A 14345-nucleotide genomic window follows, 5' to 3' on the forward strand; every position below is an offset into this window, starting at 1 on the left:
CTGTTTGACCCTGATATGCTTCCCATGCAGTTTCTAGTATATACACTAAGTGTAATTGTGGTCTTTATGACCCCAAATATTTGTAGTGATTGTTAATAAAAACTTTTTTTTAATTAGAACTTTCTTCTTAGTGTTTACTTCTTCATCTATACATTGGTACCAATTACCACAAAACTCACCATAACCTTCCATTTAAAAACGTTATATTTGAATGAAACATCACTTATGATGACCTAAATGATATACAAGTTGTTTCTGGATATTGATTTAGATGTAGAATCATTTGCTGGTTAGAGATTAAGATAAAATATTTACAGTTTAAGAAACAAATTGATTTTACCAGCAGAGGGCCATAGGAGCCATTCATTTGACTGGATGTGGCCAACTGCTCATAAATCACATTTTGTAAATGTGTGTATATATATTTATAAAACGCATTAAAAATAAATAAATAGTATTAAAGAATAATATTCTATTAATTGTTTTAATATATTTTTGACTCGTTATGAAATGGATGTTTTATTACCACAGAAATTTTACAGAAAAGTGTCACACAAGAAACACCTAAAGGACAAGACCTGGAGTCAGATTGTAGTAGAACATTTATTTTATATAAAAAACTAATAATAATTTAGAATGTATAAAAAATTATTCAAAAAATATAAAAATAAAGAACACAATATGAAGAAACAAACAAGTGAAGAGTTAACATGAACTTCTTGAACTTTATACATTAATACTATAGGGCAGATGAGGCGGCACTTTGATTGACAGCTGCCGTCTCCGCTCCTGTGACATGCGCTTCTTGAGACGGACCAGCAGAAGACAAACAGGTTGCCTAGTTTACAACGACACTGTACTATTTCACTATTCTCACCACCTAACTAATGACACCTCGTGATAAAAGTCAGTATTTAGTTCTTGAAACTTTCTTCAGGCTCCCTATTATTCTGAAGCGGATGATTGACAGACCAGAGTCGCCCTGTAACGTTTCTGCTGACCTCTAGTGGACGACTTACGACAGTGACTTTAATATAAATGATCTCTCCGTTCTATACCTTGGATGGGTTTGATGTCTTATAATGGACATGATGCAGAAGAGTGCTGACAGGTAATGCCACAGACGGCTTGTTTTCATCTGGCTGCAGAGCACGATTTCTCTCCCAGTCAACAACCTGATCCTAACCTCTGTCTTAATGACCTGGACCATAGATTGTGCTCTTCCATTTGGTCAGAAGAAGGCAGAATGAAATTGCAACATCCCAAGGCAAACCAAGTCAAAGTAGGTACAGTACTTAAAGCAGTACTACTCTTCAAACATGTCATTTAAATGTACATTTATAACTCATTTGGTTGTTGAAAAAACAAGCTTTGAAGGCCCTGTTTTTTTGTTATGCATTTAATTTTTTACATTTTTTCTAAACAACAACACCAGTTTTTAGGTCACCCCCATCCACAACCCTTTCTACAGAGGGACTATCGAGAGCATCCTGAGCAGCTGCTTCACTGTAGGGTTTGGAAAGTGCACCATCCCGGATCCTAACATCCAGCAGCGGATAGTGAGGACAGCAGATCATCAGTGTCCATCTTCCCTCTCGCAAGGTTATCAGTGTCGCAGACGACCACACACACCCTTCTGCCGTCCAGCAGGAGGTACAGAAGCATTCTGACTTTATAATCTAATTGTGGACAGTGTTTTTTGTTTGTCCTATATGTTGTTATATGCAGCACCTTAGGCCACTGTTTCATGTCACTGTATATGAGCTGCGTATAGAGCTGCAAAGACTACAAAGCTACTTTGACTCTATAACTCTTATGGTTACTTCAATTAGAGTTGTGGAGTATGAAAATAATGCCATATTGCATAAAAAAATCCCAAACATATATGCACAAATGTAATATAAATGTTATTAGCTGACAGTGTTCAGGTGGGTCCAGATAAATTGTGACAAATGCAGCGGTACAGAATGCATCGTATGCTTGGCCCCTAGAAAAGTCCTTCATGGTAAATTGAATCTGTGCCCTCCAACAAAAGTGCTTGGACTTTGTTTGCAATTAATTGCTTTTTCTTTATCTTTTATTTGATTTAAAAAAAAAAAAGCAATTATAAATACATAAAGCTAACAATAAGAAGATTATCTTCCATTAAAATTAATTTATATTTTAGACCAATTTTATTTAGCTTTATAGGTGAGGAACATAGTCAATAATTCACTATATACAGCGAGTGTCCCGTCCCAAAAGAGTTGGAAATCTCAAAATAAATAAATAACAAAGTGTGAGTTAAAACTACACAAAGTCAACGATATTTATTAATAAATAAAACGTCTAAAAACAAAAAATAAAAAACAAGTAGGCATAGAGGCATAAGCACCCCCATTAGAATCTATATACATTTTGCAGAATAGTCCATCCAAACAATACAAACAATAATTGATGCCATGTTAGAATGGGTCCTCAATCCTTGCAAGCCGCACAAACAAAAGTATCCAGGGTGGACGGCTGAACACAGGATCTGTGGCATCTGTGGATCGCAGGCAGGAAAGACAGCTAATCTGGAAATGTGGATCAATAAAGACAACTGAATGATAACACCACTGTTACCTTTAAGGATGCATGTGTAAATGTGTGCACATACTAACCCAGGCGGAGTCTCCGCTTTCCTCTCCACAGAATGAGCACAACCGGCTTAAATCATCTAGAAAACAATACAGAATAAAATAAAAAATAGGAGTCCAAAAACTATTTATATAGATGTAATGCTCTCCCTGTGTCATGTCTGGGAGGATCTGCAATAATCATTACGAACATTTTGATTAGCTTCTGGAGACATTCACAGCTCAAGGATTTTACTGTACATACTAAATCATAATTTAAAGGACTGGTTATGCATCAGTGATTTAAACGATGTGTCCTAAAATGAATGGTGCTCTGTCTGAACTTGAGAATGAACAACTTCCGTGAAACGTACCACTGTCTTGTAGAAGAGTGACAGCTATGTGTTTCCTGAGGTTGTTCACTGATTCTTCATCACTGGAAAAATCAATTGGCTGCTGACGGAGAACGCATTCGGCAAACTACAAAAAATAAAAATTATATATATATATATATATATATATATATATATATATATATATATATATGATCAATATGTCAGGAAAACATATTACATTACTTTAACTCATCAAAATAAGTTGAGCAGTTTTTTACACCTTTGATACCTTCAGTGCATAAACTCCACAGGATGAGGAATCCCTCTGTTTAGGATGAGGAATCCCTCTGTTTAGGATGAGGAATCCCTCTGTTTAGGATGAGGAATCCCTCTGTTTGGGATGAGGAATCCCTCTGTTTAGGATGAGGAATCCCTCTGTAATCCCTCTGTTTGGGATGAGGAATCCCTCTGTTTGGGATGAGGAATCCCTCTGTAATCCCTCTGTTTGGGATGAGGAATCCCTCTGTTTGGGATGAGGAATCCCTCTGTAATCCCTCTGTTTGGGACGAGGAATCCCTCTGTTTGGGATGAGGAATCCCTCTGTTTGGGACGAGGAATCCCTCTGTTTGGGACGAGGAATCCCTCTGTTTGGGACGAATCCCTCTGTTTGGGATGAGGAATCCCTCTGTTTGGGACGAGGAATCCCTCTGTTTGGGACGAGGAATCCCTCTGTTTGGGACGAGGAATCCCTCTGTTTGGGACGAGGAATCCCTCTGTTTGGGACGAGGAATCCCTCTGTTTGGGACGAGGAATCCCTCTGTTTGGGACGAGGAATCCCTCTGTTTGGGACGAGGAATCCCTCTGTTTGGGACGAGGAATCCCTCTGTTTGGGATGAGGAATCCCTCTGTTTAGGATGAGGAATCCCCTGTAATCCCTCTGTTTGGGATGAGGAATCCCTCTGTTTGGGATGAGGAATCCCTCTGTTTAGGATGAGGAATCCCTCTGTTTAGGATGAGGAATCCCTCTGTTTGGGATGAGGAATCCCTCTGTTTAGGATGAGGAATCCCTCTGTTTGGGATGAGGAATCCCTCTGTTTGGGATGAGGAACCGTCTCGCACGTCCAGGCTGAGGCGTCGTATCCTCTCTGAAGCATCAGTGCTCTTATATTGACAAACAACAATGTAACAAATGACAGCGCTATGCATTGTAGTTTCAAATACATTACTGTAAAAAGCCCTTGATTTTATTTATTCATACCTTGTCACCTTCTGGCACTTCATTACATCGATTTGACTTTCTCCCATTGGGTCTAAAAACAATGGCTTCTTCTGTGATGGCAGGATAACCTTTCAGGATTTTAGAATATATAGAAACATAGTTATGCACACTAATGGTCCGTTTTAGTTTGGTTTATTTAAAAAAAAAAGCAAGTACCATCTTATACCGTAACTGTCCAGTGGTTGTGCTTGTTTATGATGCCAATGATGAAGTGGTACACTGAGGGGTCAGTCTGAAAATATTTTTGTTGTTGTTGTTGTTGTTGTTGTTAGAATTCAAAGCCTTTGTGACCTTATCGTATTTACACTGAATAAAACCAACCTTCAGCTTTGTTAAATGACCTCGCCAAATTTTTCTCATTTCAAAGCTGTCTATGTAGAATGCCTGCTCTGCTGACCGAGTGTTGAATCTCTGGATTTCCAGATAGATGAAGGCATTGATGACCTGCTGACAATGAGGTTCACATGAAGGTGCATACATGTTGTGTTTATTATACATAATAATAATAAAGTCAAGCAGCTGTTTGTTTGTGTACCTCACTCTCGAGCTCCAGACCTGGAGAAGTACTGTAAAGGTCAGAAAAGAAGACTTTGTATGGCCCAATTTTGGAGACCAACACAAAAACATTCTTTCCTCTCCATGCACCTGTAATGCCTGTATTTAAAAACATACCGAGTGTATAATGTCCCTTTTCAAAGAGCCTTCCCATAGTTCACATCACAGATGCAATATTTCTAACTTACACTGTCCTATGCGTGGGCTGACTTGAGTCTCTGAAACAGTTTCTGCTGTGGAAAGGTGGATGATAACACAGTGATAGATTATTTGTTTATTTAGTTCAGGGTGACAACACAACTACACTTTTAAATGTGTCTTGCCTTATACAAAATAAATATAAATAATGTTAAAAAAACGTATGTGAATTGATATTTTACTGTTTGTACATGTGCCCAGATCCAGCAGACGATGCTCTAGCCTCCTCATGTCTTCCTTGCTATCTTTAATGAGTTGGACAACATGTCGTCTTACATCCTTGTATTGCCTTCTGACGCGTCTCACGGACTCTAGACAGAAATAATGAATGTGAATTATGAGATGGGTTATTGTCCCAGTGCTAACTTATTCCATATGGTTATCACTCAAAGCAGTTGTCTAAAAAAAGGACTTGAGGATAGAATCATTTGATCTCTCTCTCTCTCTCTCTCTCTATATATATATATATATATAAATGTAATTAAGTTATTCATTCATTCATTGACGATGTCCTTAAAGACACTTGATGAAGTGGGACCAAACTTTGCATGGCAGTTTTCTAGTGATTTGGGCCTTACCTTCTTCCATTGTCACACGTCAAAAATCAGTCTGTTGCAATAATTGATTCTTTTTAGAAAACCTACAAATAAGCATCATTCAAAAAGTATAAATTAAAAAGAGCCAAAGATGTTGATAAATACACAATCAAAAATAAAATTTAAACGAGAACAATAAAGACTAAAAAATTAATCATTTCGCTACATGATGTTCAAGCATTGTATTTTTTTTTGTAAAAAATGTTCATGTCCAAATGAATACCAATGAATACATATATGGCAGAAAATAAAATGCTATAGCAAAAGTGTTACAAGGTAACAACACAGTGTATAAACGCTCGATCAACATGAAACTGTTATTTATCCACTCAGTAGCCCAGTTTCGAAACCGCTCACGTGATGTCATAAGTACAGGCATAACTTGAAATATCATGCAAATAATTAAAAAAGTGGAAAGATTGTCACCTTGATCAGCAGAAGATCGATCTCACACGGTGTAAAACAACAGGTTTGATTGACAGTAAGACGTCACAGGTCACAGAGGGGGATCGAGTATGGATGTTACAAAATAACATCTTAAAAAGAAACAATATAAGCATTAAAGAACTATAAAAGAAAACTATTAGATAAGAGAACTATATGATAAAAAGAACTATATAACAGAACTATAAAATTAAGACAAAAAAAACTGGCAAAGAACTCAAGCTCTGTGGACTGAGGGGAAAGGGGAGAAAAAAACCCCGGCAGGCAGCCATCTTCGGCACAAGATCCACATAAACAAATTCATCCAGTCCTCGGGACCCAAGCTTCGGCTGTGTCGAAAAGTGACAGGACAGATTTTTTAGGTGCACTCGGGCAAAGTCCTGGCCTACTCGTCAAGCCATTCTAGGTTTAAGCCCTCGCCACGAAATGAGGTCTCTTTGGCCCGCCTTAAAAAAAAAACAAGTAGCCATCCTGGTCACCGAGGTCCCGCATCATCTCCTTCCCAACTGATGCTGGAATCACCTTCCCGTGATAGTCACAAACTATTTCCCCTTTAAGAAAGGGCCGTGTTGCAACCACTCCTACAATAGAACAAAACATTACAATTTGAGTTGGTTGAATAAACATTGCATTCATTTGAAAAATGTTCTGTTTAAAAAAAAAAACAACCTCTACTGCCTATGCTAATAATTCACTGCAGTATACGTTGCATGGCCCACATTTCATTTATAGAACAAACTAATGCCACAGTTTTACCCTTACCACGACCTTGCTTGGCACCGAAGTCCTTAATGGCCAGCCCCTCCCATGTCTGCTTAGACAGGCAGTTCATCATGGCCTCATCCGACTCTATGGCGAGGTTGGAAAGAGATGGTTTCCACAAGCGCTGAATCTCCTCTGGCTTCGGGTAGTTGGACTTCCACCCCTCCTGCCTAATCAGCCTCGACAACTTTCCGGTCGAAGGCTTACGGACTTTGAAGTGTTCTGAAAGCCAAAATGAAACCACTTTACTCACACCGATCACTTTTTTGACTTCTTTTGAGTCGGACATTGCTGCGTTTTGATAGAGATAGTGTGTGTGGTAGAAAAAGGTTTTTGGGTTTGGAGTTTAAAAAAAAATTGTATTGGTGGATTCGGAGACTTACCCAGAAGATATTCCCGCCTCTGGGCGTACTGCGAGACCCGCCACTTATCGTAGAAGGTGCGGTCTTCAGGAAACCCGTATTTCACACGCTGTTTTTTCGATGGTGGTGGCCCATCCAGTGAAATGGGAAAACTGGTCACAAATGCAGAGAAGTCTTTGCGGGCAGTTGGCTGACTCGAACTGCCTCCGGCTGTAGCCAATTCAGAAAATGACTGGTGGTCGTCCGAAGAATTGCTTTGTAGGCGAGGAACAAAAAGGTTTGTAACTTGGGCAAAGTTATGGCTACTCTGATGTAGAAATTGTTTGTGACATGTTAGGTCCTTGTTGCATGAAGAGACTTACACGCTCAAAGAGTCCAGCAGCACAGCTGCGTCAACAGCGTCTTGTGGTCCGACATCACGAGCGCCGCGGTCCAGGTAAAACTGCACCGTCTGCCGTTGGGGCTATCAGGAGTTAGTTGTTGTTATCATCATGTGACATGACTTCTATTGAGGGAATGTTTTTGTGTTAAACAGTAAAGAGACTCGGTGCATTCTCACCTTTTACTTTCAGCTGGTCCATCATGTAGTTGAAGAAGGCCTGCTGTCTTTCACTCAGCCTCTCGCGGGCATCTGATTTTTCAGGCCAGAAAGGCTGGAGGATCTGGTCCAGGTCTTCAGATTGGACTTTGAGTGGGATGGTCCACTGGTTGCCTTTTCCTCAAGAATTCTCTTTATTTCCCCAATCTGTTGGTCTTGAGCTTCCACGCGTGATCTTAAGGCACTGAGGTCAACCTTAACTGCAGCCATGTCACTGGGCATCTTGTCGTTCATCGATTCTTGGAGTTTTCTGCTTTTTTTCTTCAAGTTGGAAAATTGCTCGACTGCAAATCTTTCTAGATTATTCATTTTTTCAACCATCGACGCTTCAGTAGGCGAGTCCAGGTCATCTTCAGAGCTGCTCATTTTTCTATTGTCCTGATAGGAAAGTAAAAAAAACAACAACATAATTTACAGTGTCTTGTAGAATCTTTTCATGTGTTTTGGGGAGAAACATGCACTTCAAAATGAGCTAGGGGAGAAAATATATAATAAAGTTTGTGATTAAGGTTAGGCTAACGTGTTTGCAACTAGCGGTAGGAAAACAACAGAACTGTCTAAGCGATATTGGTCTTTGAAAAAAAAAAAAATCAAAGTGGTATAAACAATGGTAGCAAGTCATCGGCTGTTTATGTCATACTACAACTCACAGCTTCCTCCCATTGGGTCAGGGCAAGCAGCGTGTTGGTATCCGTGCCCCTCCCTACGCCACTATGCTCAAACCGATCAAGCCAATCTGAATCCTGGATAACGAAAAAGCGGTCACTAATGCATAGGTAAACATTGCATCATATCATGAGCGTAAAGTCTTTAAAGTAGACATGGACTTACTGTCAAGGACTCCACAGCAATCGGGCGCAGCATGTGGGCAAAAACCAGTGTAGCTTCGCAGTAGTACCTATACATGGTACTTCCTCTGTGCCCCAGTTTTCTGCCCATCTCCAGATCTTGACACATCCTGTTTATTTCCGGCTTCGCCACTCTTAAAATAGTTTGACAATCTTTGAGTGCAGCAATCCCAAAGAGGAAGAACCTGTTTGGACTAAACAAAAAACAAGACAGGTGTAAGGGATCTGCTGGAGGCAAGTATAGATGAGAACTCAAGTGCATTTAGAAACATAACAAGATCAGACATAGAACAAAAGCATGGCGTGGCATTAACTCACAACAGAAGGACGGGACGGCATGACTTTGGACCAAACCATGACACTCAGCAAACACGGGTACAGTGAAACAAAAAACTGACAAAGACACGTAGCAAACATGAGGGCTTAAATACACACAAGACTAATGACAAGACAAGGGACACCTGTAAACAATGAACCAATGACAGCATGGCACATCAGACAAGGGAACACATGGCAGGATCATACCCAACACCTGGGGCATGTTCAAGTTCAAAACGGTGCGCAACGTTTTGCTACGGTTTCCGGGTTGAACGTCATGTTTCCTGGAAACCGCGTGCACCGGGGGGTATTCCAGAAAGCAGGTTATGTGACATACCCTGGTAAGTTTAAGGCTAAGTTAGTGGATAACCTCAACTTTCAGTTCCAAAAACGGAGGTAACTTTCTGGGTATGTATGTAACCATAGGAACTTACTCTCTGAAGATAACCTGCTCGGTAGCAGGTTATGTTCCAGGGTTAGTTTGTTTCAGAGAGGTGACGGAGCATGGCGTGCCCTTTTGAAGACGATCCAGTGGATGTGGAAGCACAGATAATACGAAATCTTTTCCGCCGTGAGAGGGTGATACGACCACGTATCAATGTGTTTTCGTATCCAAATGAATATTTACCGGTTTTCAAAAGAATCGTTAATTTATTTATTTTTAGTTAAATATTTAACTCCATTTATTTAACTTTTTTACAATGGGGAGTTTTTTGTATACAATAGTCTATTCATACTGTATACAGTCACAATTTTAAATGTTTCTAATTATATAACTTTCAGTTTCAGGGTTCCCAAATATGATTGGTTGCATTGATGGAACCCACATTCCCATTAAAGCTCATTCAGTCAATGAAGGAGACTATGTTAATAGGAAGTCAATCCATAGCATCAATGTGCAGGTGACAATAGATTTTTTGGGTGCTAAATGTTTGGGTGTTTAAAATATCTAACACAAACACACGCACACGTTCATACAAGTTACAGAAAGAATTACAAAAAGAAATAGAGAAAGAAAGGAAAAATAAAATAAAAAGGAAGAATGAGTTTGGAAAGAAGGAGTTTAAGGGTAAGAGGAAGGAAATTCCGAATTCCTATATGCACTTGTAAGACATGACCTTAAAGAACGATCAATCATTAATTTAACCCTTCTATCGTTTCTTAGACAGGTTATTAAACAATGCACCAGTTCAGTTTTGAATCGGGAGGTATCTACTTGCGTTTCCGTTTTTGCGTTCCTTTTGGGAATTCCTTTGGTCAGTGTCAAAGGGGTTCGTTCGTTGGTTCTTGTCTCCTCGTGCCTGGATAGATGAGGCGGCCACGTGGTGTGCTGGATGGTTGGAGGTCTTTGAAGTTGAAAGCGTGCGTTGCGGCCGTGAATCGTGGAACGAAACTTTGCAGCAAAACTTAACTTAAAACCGAGACTTTCAATCAGAAAATAAAGGAAAACTTAGAAAAGAAAAGAAGACTTAGACGAGAGTAAGATGGCTTGAATAAAGCTGTTGAACCCATTCTTCTGATCTTATTTTGGGTTCCTCCGTCTGCGCGTTTGTTACATGGTTTCTAGTAGTCTGAGAGGGAGAGAGAGCACTGGCTAACAGAGAATCCAAGATTTTAAACTCAAAAGTTTGTCCCCCCTCCTGAAGAGATCGGACCAATTAGACACTGGCTTTGTTTGCAAAGTCATAAATCATGTCTTCCCTGGGGGGGTTTCTCTATTTAAAAACCAGATGTAACAGTTTAGGCATGATTTCTAATTATCAGAATATGAAACATTTTACACAGATTTAATTAAAGCCATCTTTTGAATCATGAGCATACGATCATATTGAGATGAAACAGTACACACTTTCATTCACACACCTAATAATTATAACAATTACATGAATTATATGGGATTAAAGCATATTAAATGGACACATGTATTGTAGAAACACATAGAATGATGTATGATGTTTTTTTAAGTCCATTGAAAATTGTTCTTGAATGAGTTTTATGTATACTGTAGGAAGAATCTCAGTTTTCTGGTTTAGAAGAGAATTGGTTTGTTGTTCAGAGGTCCTAAGGGTGAGGGTTTCAGGAATGTCTCTGAACCATTCCGTACATCTGCTGGTATCGATCAGTCTTGCAAACTAACAAAGCTAGCATTGACCAGTTCTTCCTTCAGTTTAACCAATTAGTCTTTGGTTACAGACTCTCTGGAGCCTGGGTGAGTTATGGCTCTTGTAATTAGTCAGACTGGTCGGCGCCTGGATCCCATGACAAAATGGATGAGGATAGAAGTCCGGACCAAATGTTCACTTAATATTCTGTTTAAATTAATATTCTGAAAGAATATTTAGTTTGTGGGTTTGTTCCGTCTCATTTTCGCTACAGTTCTTTGATTAACTTTACTGACAGAAAGTTTTATTGGCTGCTGTCTCTTTAAGACCAGCTGCTGCTGACAGAGACGCGGATCTCACACACGCCTCATTCTCTCACACCTCTTCACGTTCATCATAAGACTGCTCTTATGTTATCAAGATACTCGACAAAACGGACATTTTGGCATAATTGTGTGTGTTATTGTTCGTTCAAGCACAAAAGATAACTGTATTCTGGCGTGCTGTCTGTGTGCACGATACGGGTGTGTGTCTTTCTCTCTGTGTGTGTGTGTGTGTGTGTGTGTGTGTGTGTCAGAGTCACACTTTTGTCTTGTTGCACATGAATGGTTTAAAAGCATTTGCATGAATAAGAGCGGGATCATATAATGTTATATACACTTTAAAAAAAAATTCTGATTGGATAATTATTAAGATCGAGGCCAAGCCTTGTGTATACGAGGTAGCACAAAACCTCCCATCACGGAGGGCCCCTCTCTGGCCAAGGGCCCGGATTGCATGTATGGTAGATCCGGGCCAGCAGACCACTGCTAAATCCTTTATAACTACCTGAACTAACCATGAATTACAGTAGAAATACATGTTAATAAAGCATTTATTAACACACTATGTAGCCTAACTATTACTATATGTTTAAATAATAAGATGTATACATGTACATTTAAATAGTTTATTAATCATTTTCTTACACTTTCTAAGTGATCTAATGGACCACTGGCAACTCCTAAATAACTGGTGTGTAAATACTGCTATACTTCATTTAGAAATGATAAATTGATCATTAAAGTATTAAAATACAATTATTAAAGCATTATTAATGCTTACAAATCAACAATAAAGCACTTCTAGCTGTATTTATAAACTGCTTATTAATGAATATTAAAGGACAAGTTCGGTATTTTACACTTAAAGCCCTGTTTACAGATCGTTTCTGATGAAATAGAACGGTTAAGATTAAAATTTGGACACATGCTGCTGTCCCGAGAATTTTAGGTTTCTTTCGCTTTCCCCCCACCTACAGAATGGGTGTCTAGGTGCACTGGGACAATCCTTCATAAAACGCATTAAACTTTCGATTACAAAGACGTGAAACTCAGCTAGTGGTCAGGGGTGTTCACTGATATGCTCACACAAAAATCGCTGCAAAAGATGCTTTCCAGCAGGTTTTATCATAGTTTTGTCCAGCTCCATTGACTTGTATTGAAAGAGCTGTGTGCGGTACAGTATTACTCCGCCGCTTCTTCTTCTGCTTCTTCTGTGTATTCAATGAAATGCCAGCGGTTTGCTTGCAATCGGCAACGGTGCATTATCGCCACCAACGGGGCTGGAGTGTTTATTATTCAAGCTCTCAACGGAAGAATCTACGGGTGTGAGACGTTTGGAAAAATAGATCCACAGTTTTACAACGAATGGTAAAACACCTGTTATACCTCAGGGCATAATGGTGATGACACTGTGATGGATTTTTTTATGAATAAAATAGTAAACAGTATATCAAACTAATCATAACTCTAACATCTAACCACTTCTCTTTTAGGCCTAACATTCTAGCAAATGAAGAACATACTGTTCGAAACCAGTCGAAAACTCATGACTTTGTCTAGTTTCATTTTACATATTTGTTATTTTTACACTCACACAACCTCACACAAAGTGTAAAATTAACAATTATGGGCATTGAAACTAGACAGATGTCTAGGTTTGAAACCTTGTGATTAACAATTGAGTAATCATTAAAACAGAGTTTGCTTTTACCCAGTAACAGAAGGGCTTGTCTTTGAAGAACCAATCAAATTGTATGGAAATTATGTAATAAATCATGTCATTTTCGTCATGCTCCTATTCTACAAACTGTTGTATTCCTATTTTCGGGTGGGATTCTCTCTGAAATTTGTCCGAGAACACTCCCGGCCGTGATTAAAGCATGTGAAGGACATTGTCTGAAGTCTGTCTGGTTATTATTGCTGCGCAGCAAGTTAGTTAGTGGAACAAGTTATTTAGCGAAACACTAGAGACCTTATTCCCAAGTGATAGTGTTCAATAGGGGGCGAGACGTCGTTCAACTCTTTGTGAGACTCTTAGGCGTGGTTAGATTGGGGTCAGGTAACTCTAGTTCTTGGTCATTTTATTTATGCGCTTAGGCATCAACCCGCGCGTACAGAGGCAACTCAACTGAGTATAATATTTTCAGGTGTCAAGGACACTCGGTTCAACTTAAGTCAGGTGCGTAGAGGAAAAATCTACCACAACACATACCAAGTTTCGTCACAATCCATAAAAGCTTTGCTGAGATACAGCCTTAAATCTATTTTTGTGTGCTGAAATAGTTATTTCAAGAACAGTTTGACGAATCAACTTGAATTCCAGAACTTTTTGTCAGCAGGGTCTGTAGATGATCGGATTCGATTTTGGTGAAAATCAGATAAACGGCTTATATTTTGCAATCAAATCATCTTAAGACCAGATAGGAAGAGAAAAATGTGTTTCAACTTTAGTTTCTAGGGCTCATGGTTCAAAAAGTTATTAGCCAAATATTGACCTGTTGGTGGTGCTAAGCGGATTGAGCAGGAGACTCCAGATTTGCTTTGTTAGGGTTAGACAGTCCTCTGTCTGTGTGCAATATTTCAAAATGTTCTCTTTTAGCACCTAGCCCTCTGTTGACCAGTGTGGGACATTCATCTGAAAGTTAACCCCACTCAGGCTTTGGTCTTCATCGGCAGAATAAGTTTGATCGGTCAATGCTCAATTATTAATTGAAGAATAAAGCAAGGTGTCTTCTCATCTGTCCTCTGTCTTCCTTCTCAGGTTTCTGCTCTCTGCTCAGAGGATCCGGAGGACACAGAGGACCCATCATGGCCATCGCTGACCAACTGGTAGAGCTGGTTTTCTCCTGGATCGAGGAGAAGGAGCACGTTGCAGACGAGCTGGTGAAACTGGCTAAAGAGCTGGAGTCACTCAGGAAAAAATGCAATGCCAGTAAATGTGTTGGCAGCACAATGACGGTGATAGGAGGTGCAACTATGATCGGGGCCGGTGTGGCCACTTTCTTTACGGGTGGATTAGCTGCTCCAC

The 14345-nt window shown here is 39.5% G+C and overlaps 1 protein-coding gene and 2 long non-coding RNA genes across 3 annotated transcripts; all 3 read right to left on the minus strand.

Annotated features, from left to right (window-relative positions):
• Positions 1 to 1868: 1868 nt before the first annotated feature.
• LOC311276963 lies at positions 1869 to 3044 on the minus strand. The gene is made up of 3 exons (XR_014625148.1): positions 2972 to 3044; positions 2643 to 2698; positions 1869 to 2555 (listed from the first exon to the last, which is right to left on the minus strand). It is a non-coding gene; the product is annotated as an uncharacterized lncRNA (long non-coding RNA).
• Positions 3045 to 4178: 1134 nt separating this feature from the next.
• LOC311276926 lies at positions 4179 to 5268 on the minus strand. The gene is made up of 5 exons (XR_014625145.1): positions 4955 to 5268; positions 4747 to 4865; positions 4533 to 4655; positions 4378 to 4443; positions 4179 to 4279 (listed from the first exon to the last, which is right to left on the minus strand). It is a non-coding gene; the product is annotated as an uncharacterized lncRNA (long non-coding RNA).
• Positions 5269 to 5869: 601 nt separating this feature from the next.
• On the minus strand, positions 5870 to 7709 carry LOC311305276 (uncharacterized protein; the record flags this gene model as incomplete). The annotated part of the gene is made up of 5 exons (XM_084432881.1): positions 5870 to 6585; positions 6767 to 6988; positions 7150 to 7382; positions 7491 to 7591; positions 7695 to 7709. The coding sequence occupies 5 exons, from the start codon at positions 7707 to 7709 to the stop codon at positions 6452 to 6454; spliced, it is 705 nt and encodes a 234-aa protein (XP_084289007.1). The 3' UTR covers positions 5870 to 6451.
• Positions 7710 to 14345: the final 6636 nt, after the last annotated feature.

Source organism: Rutilus rutilus (genome assembly GCF_951802725.1).
Source record: "Rutilus rutilus genome assembly, chromosome: 1".
Taxonomy (NCBI): Eukaryota; Metazoa; Chordata; class Actinopteri; order Cypriniformes; family Leuciscidae; genus Rutilus; species Rutilus rutilus.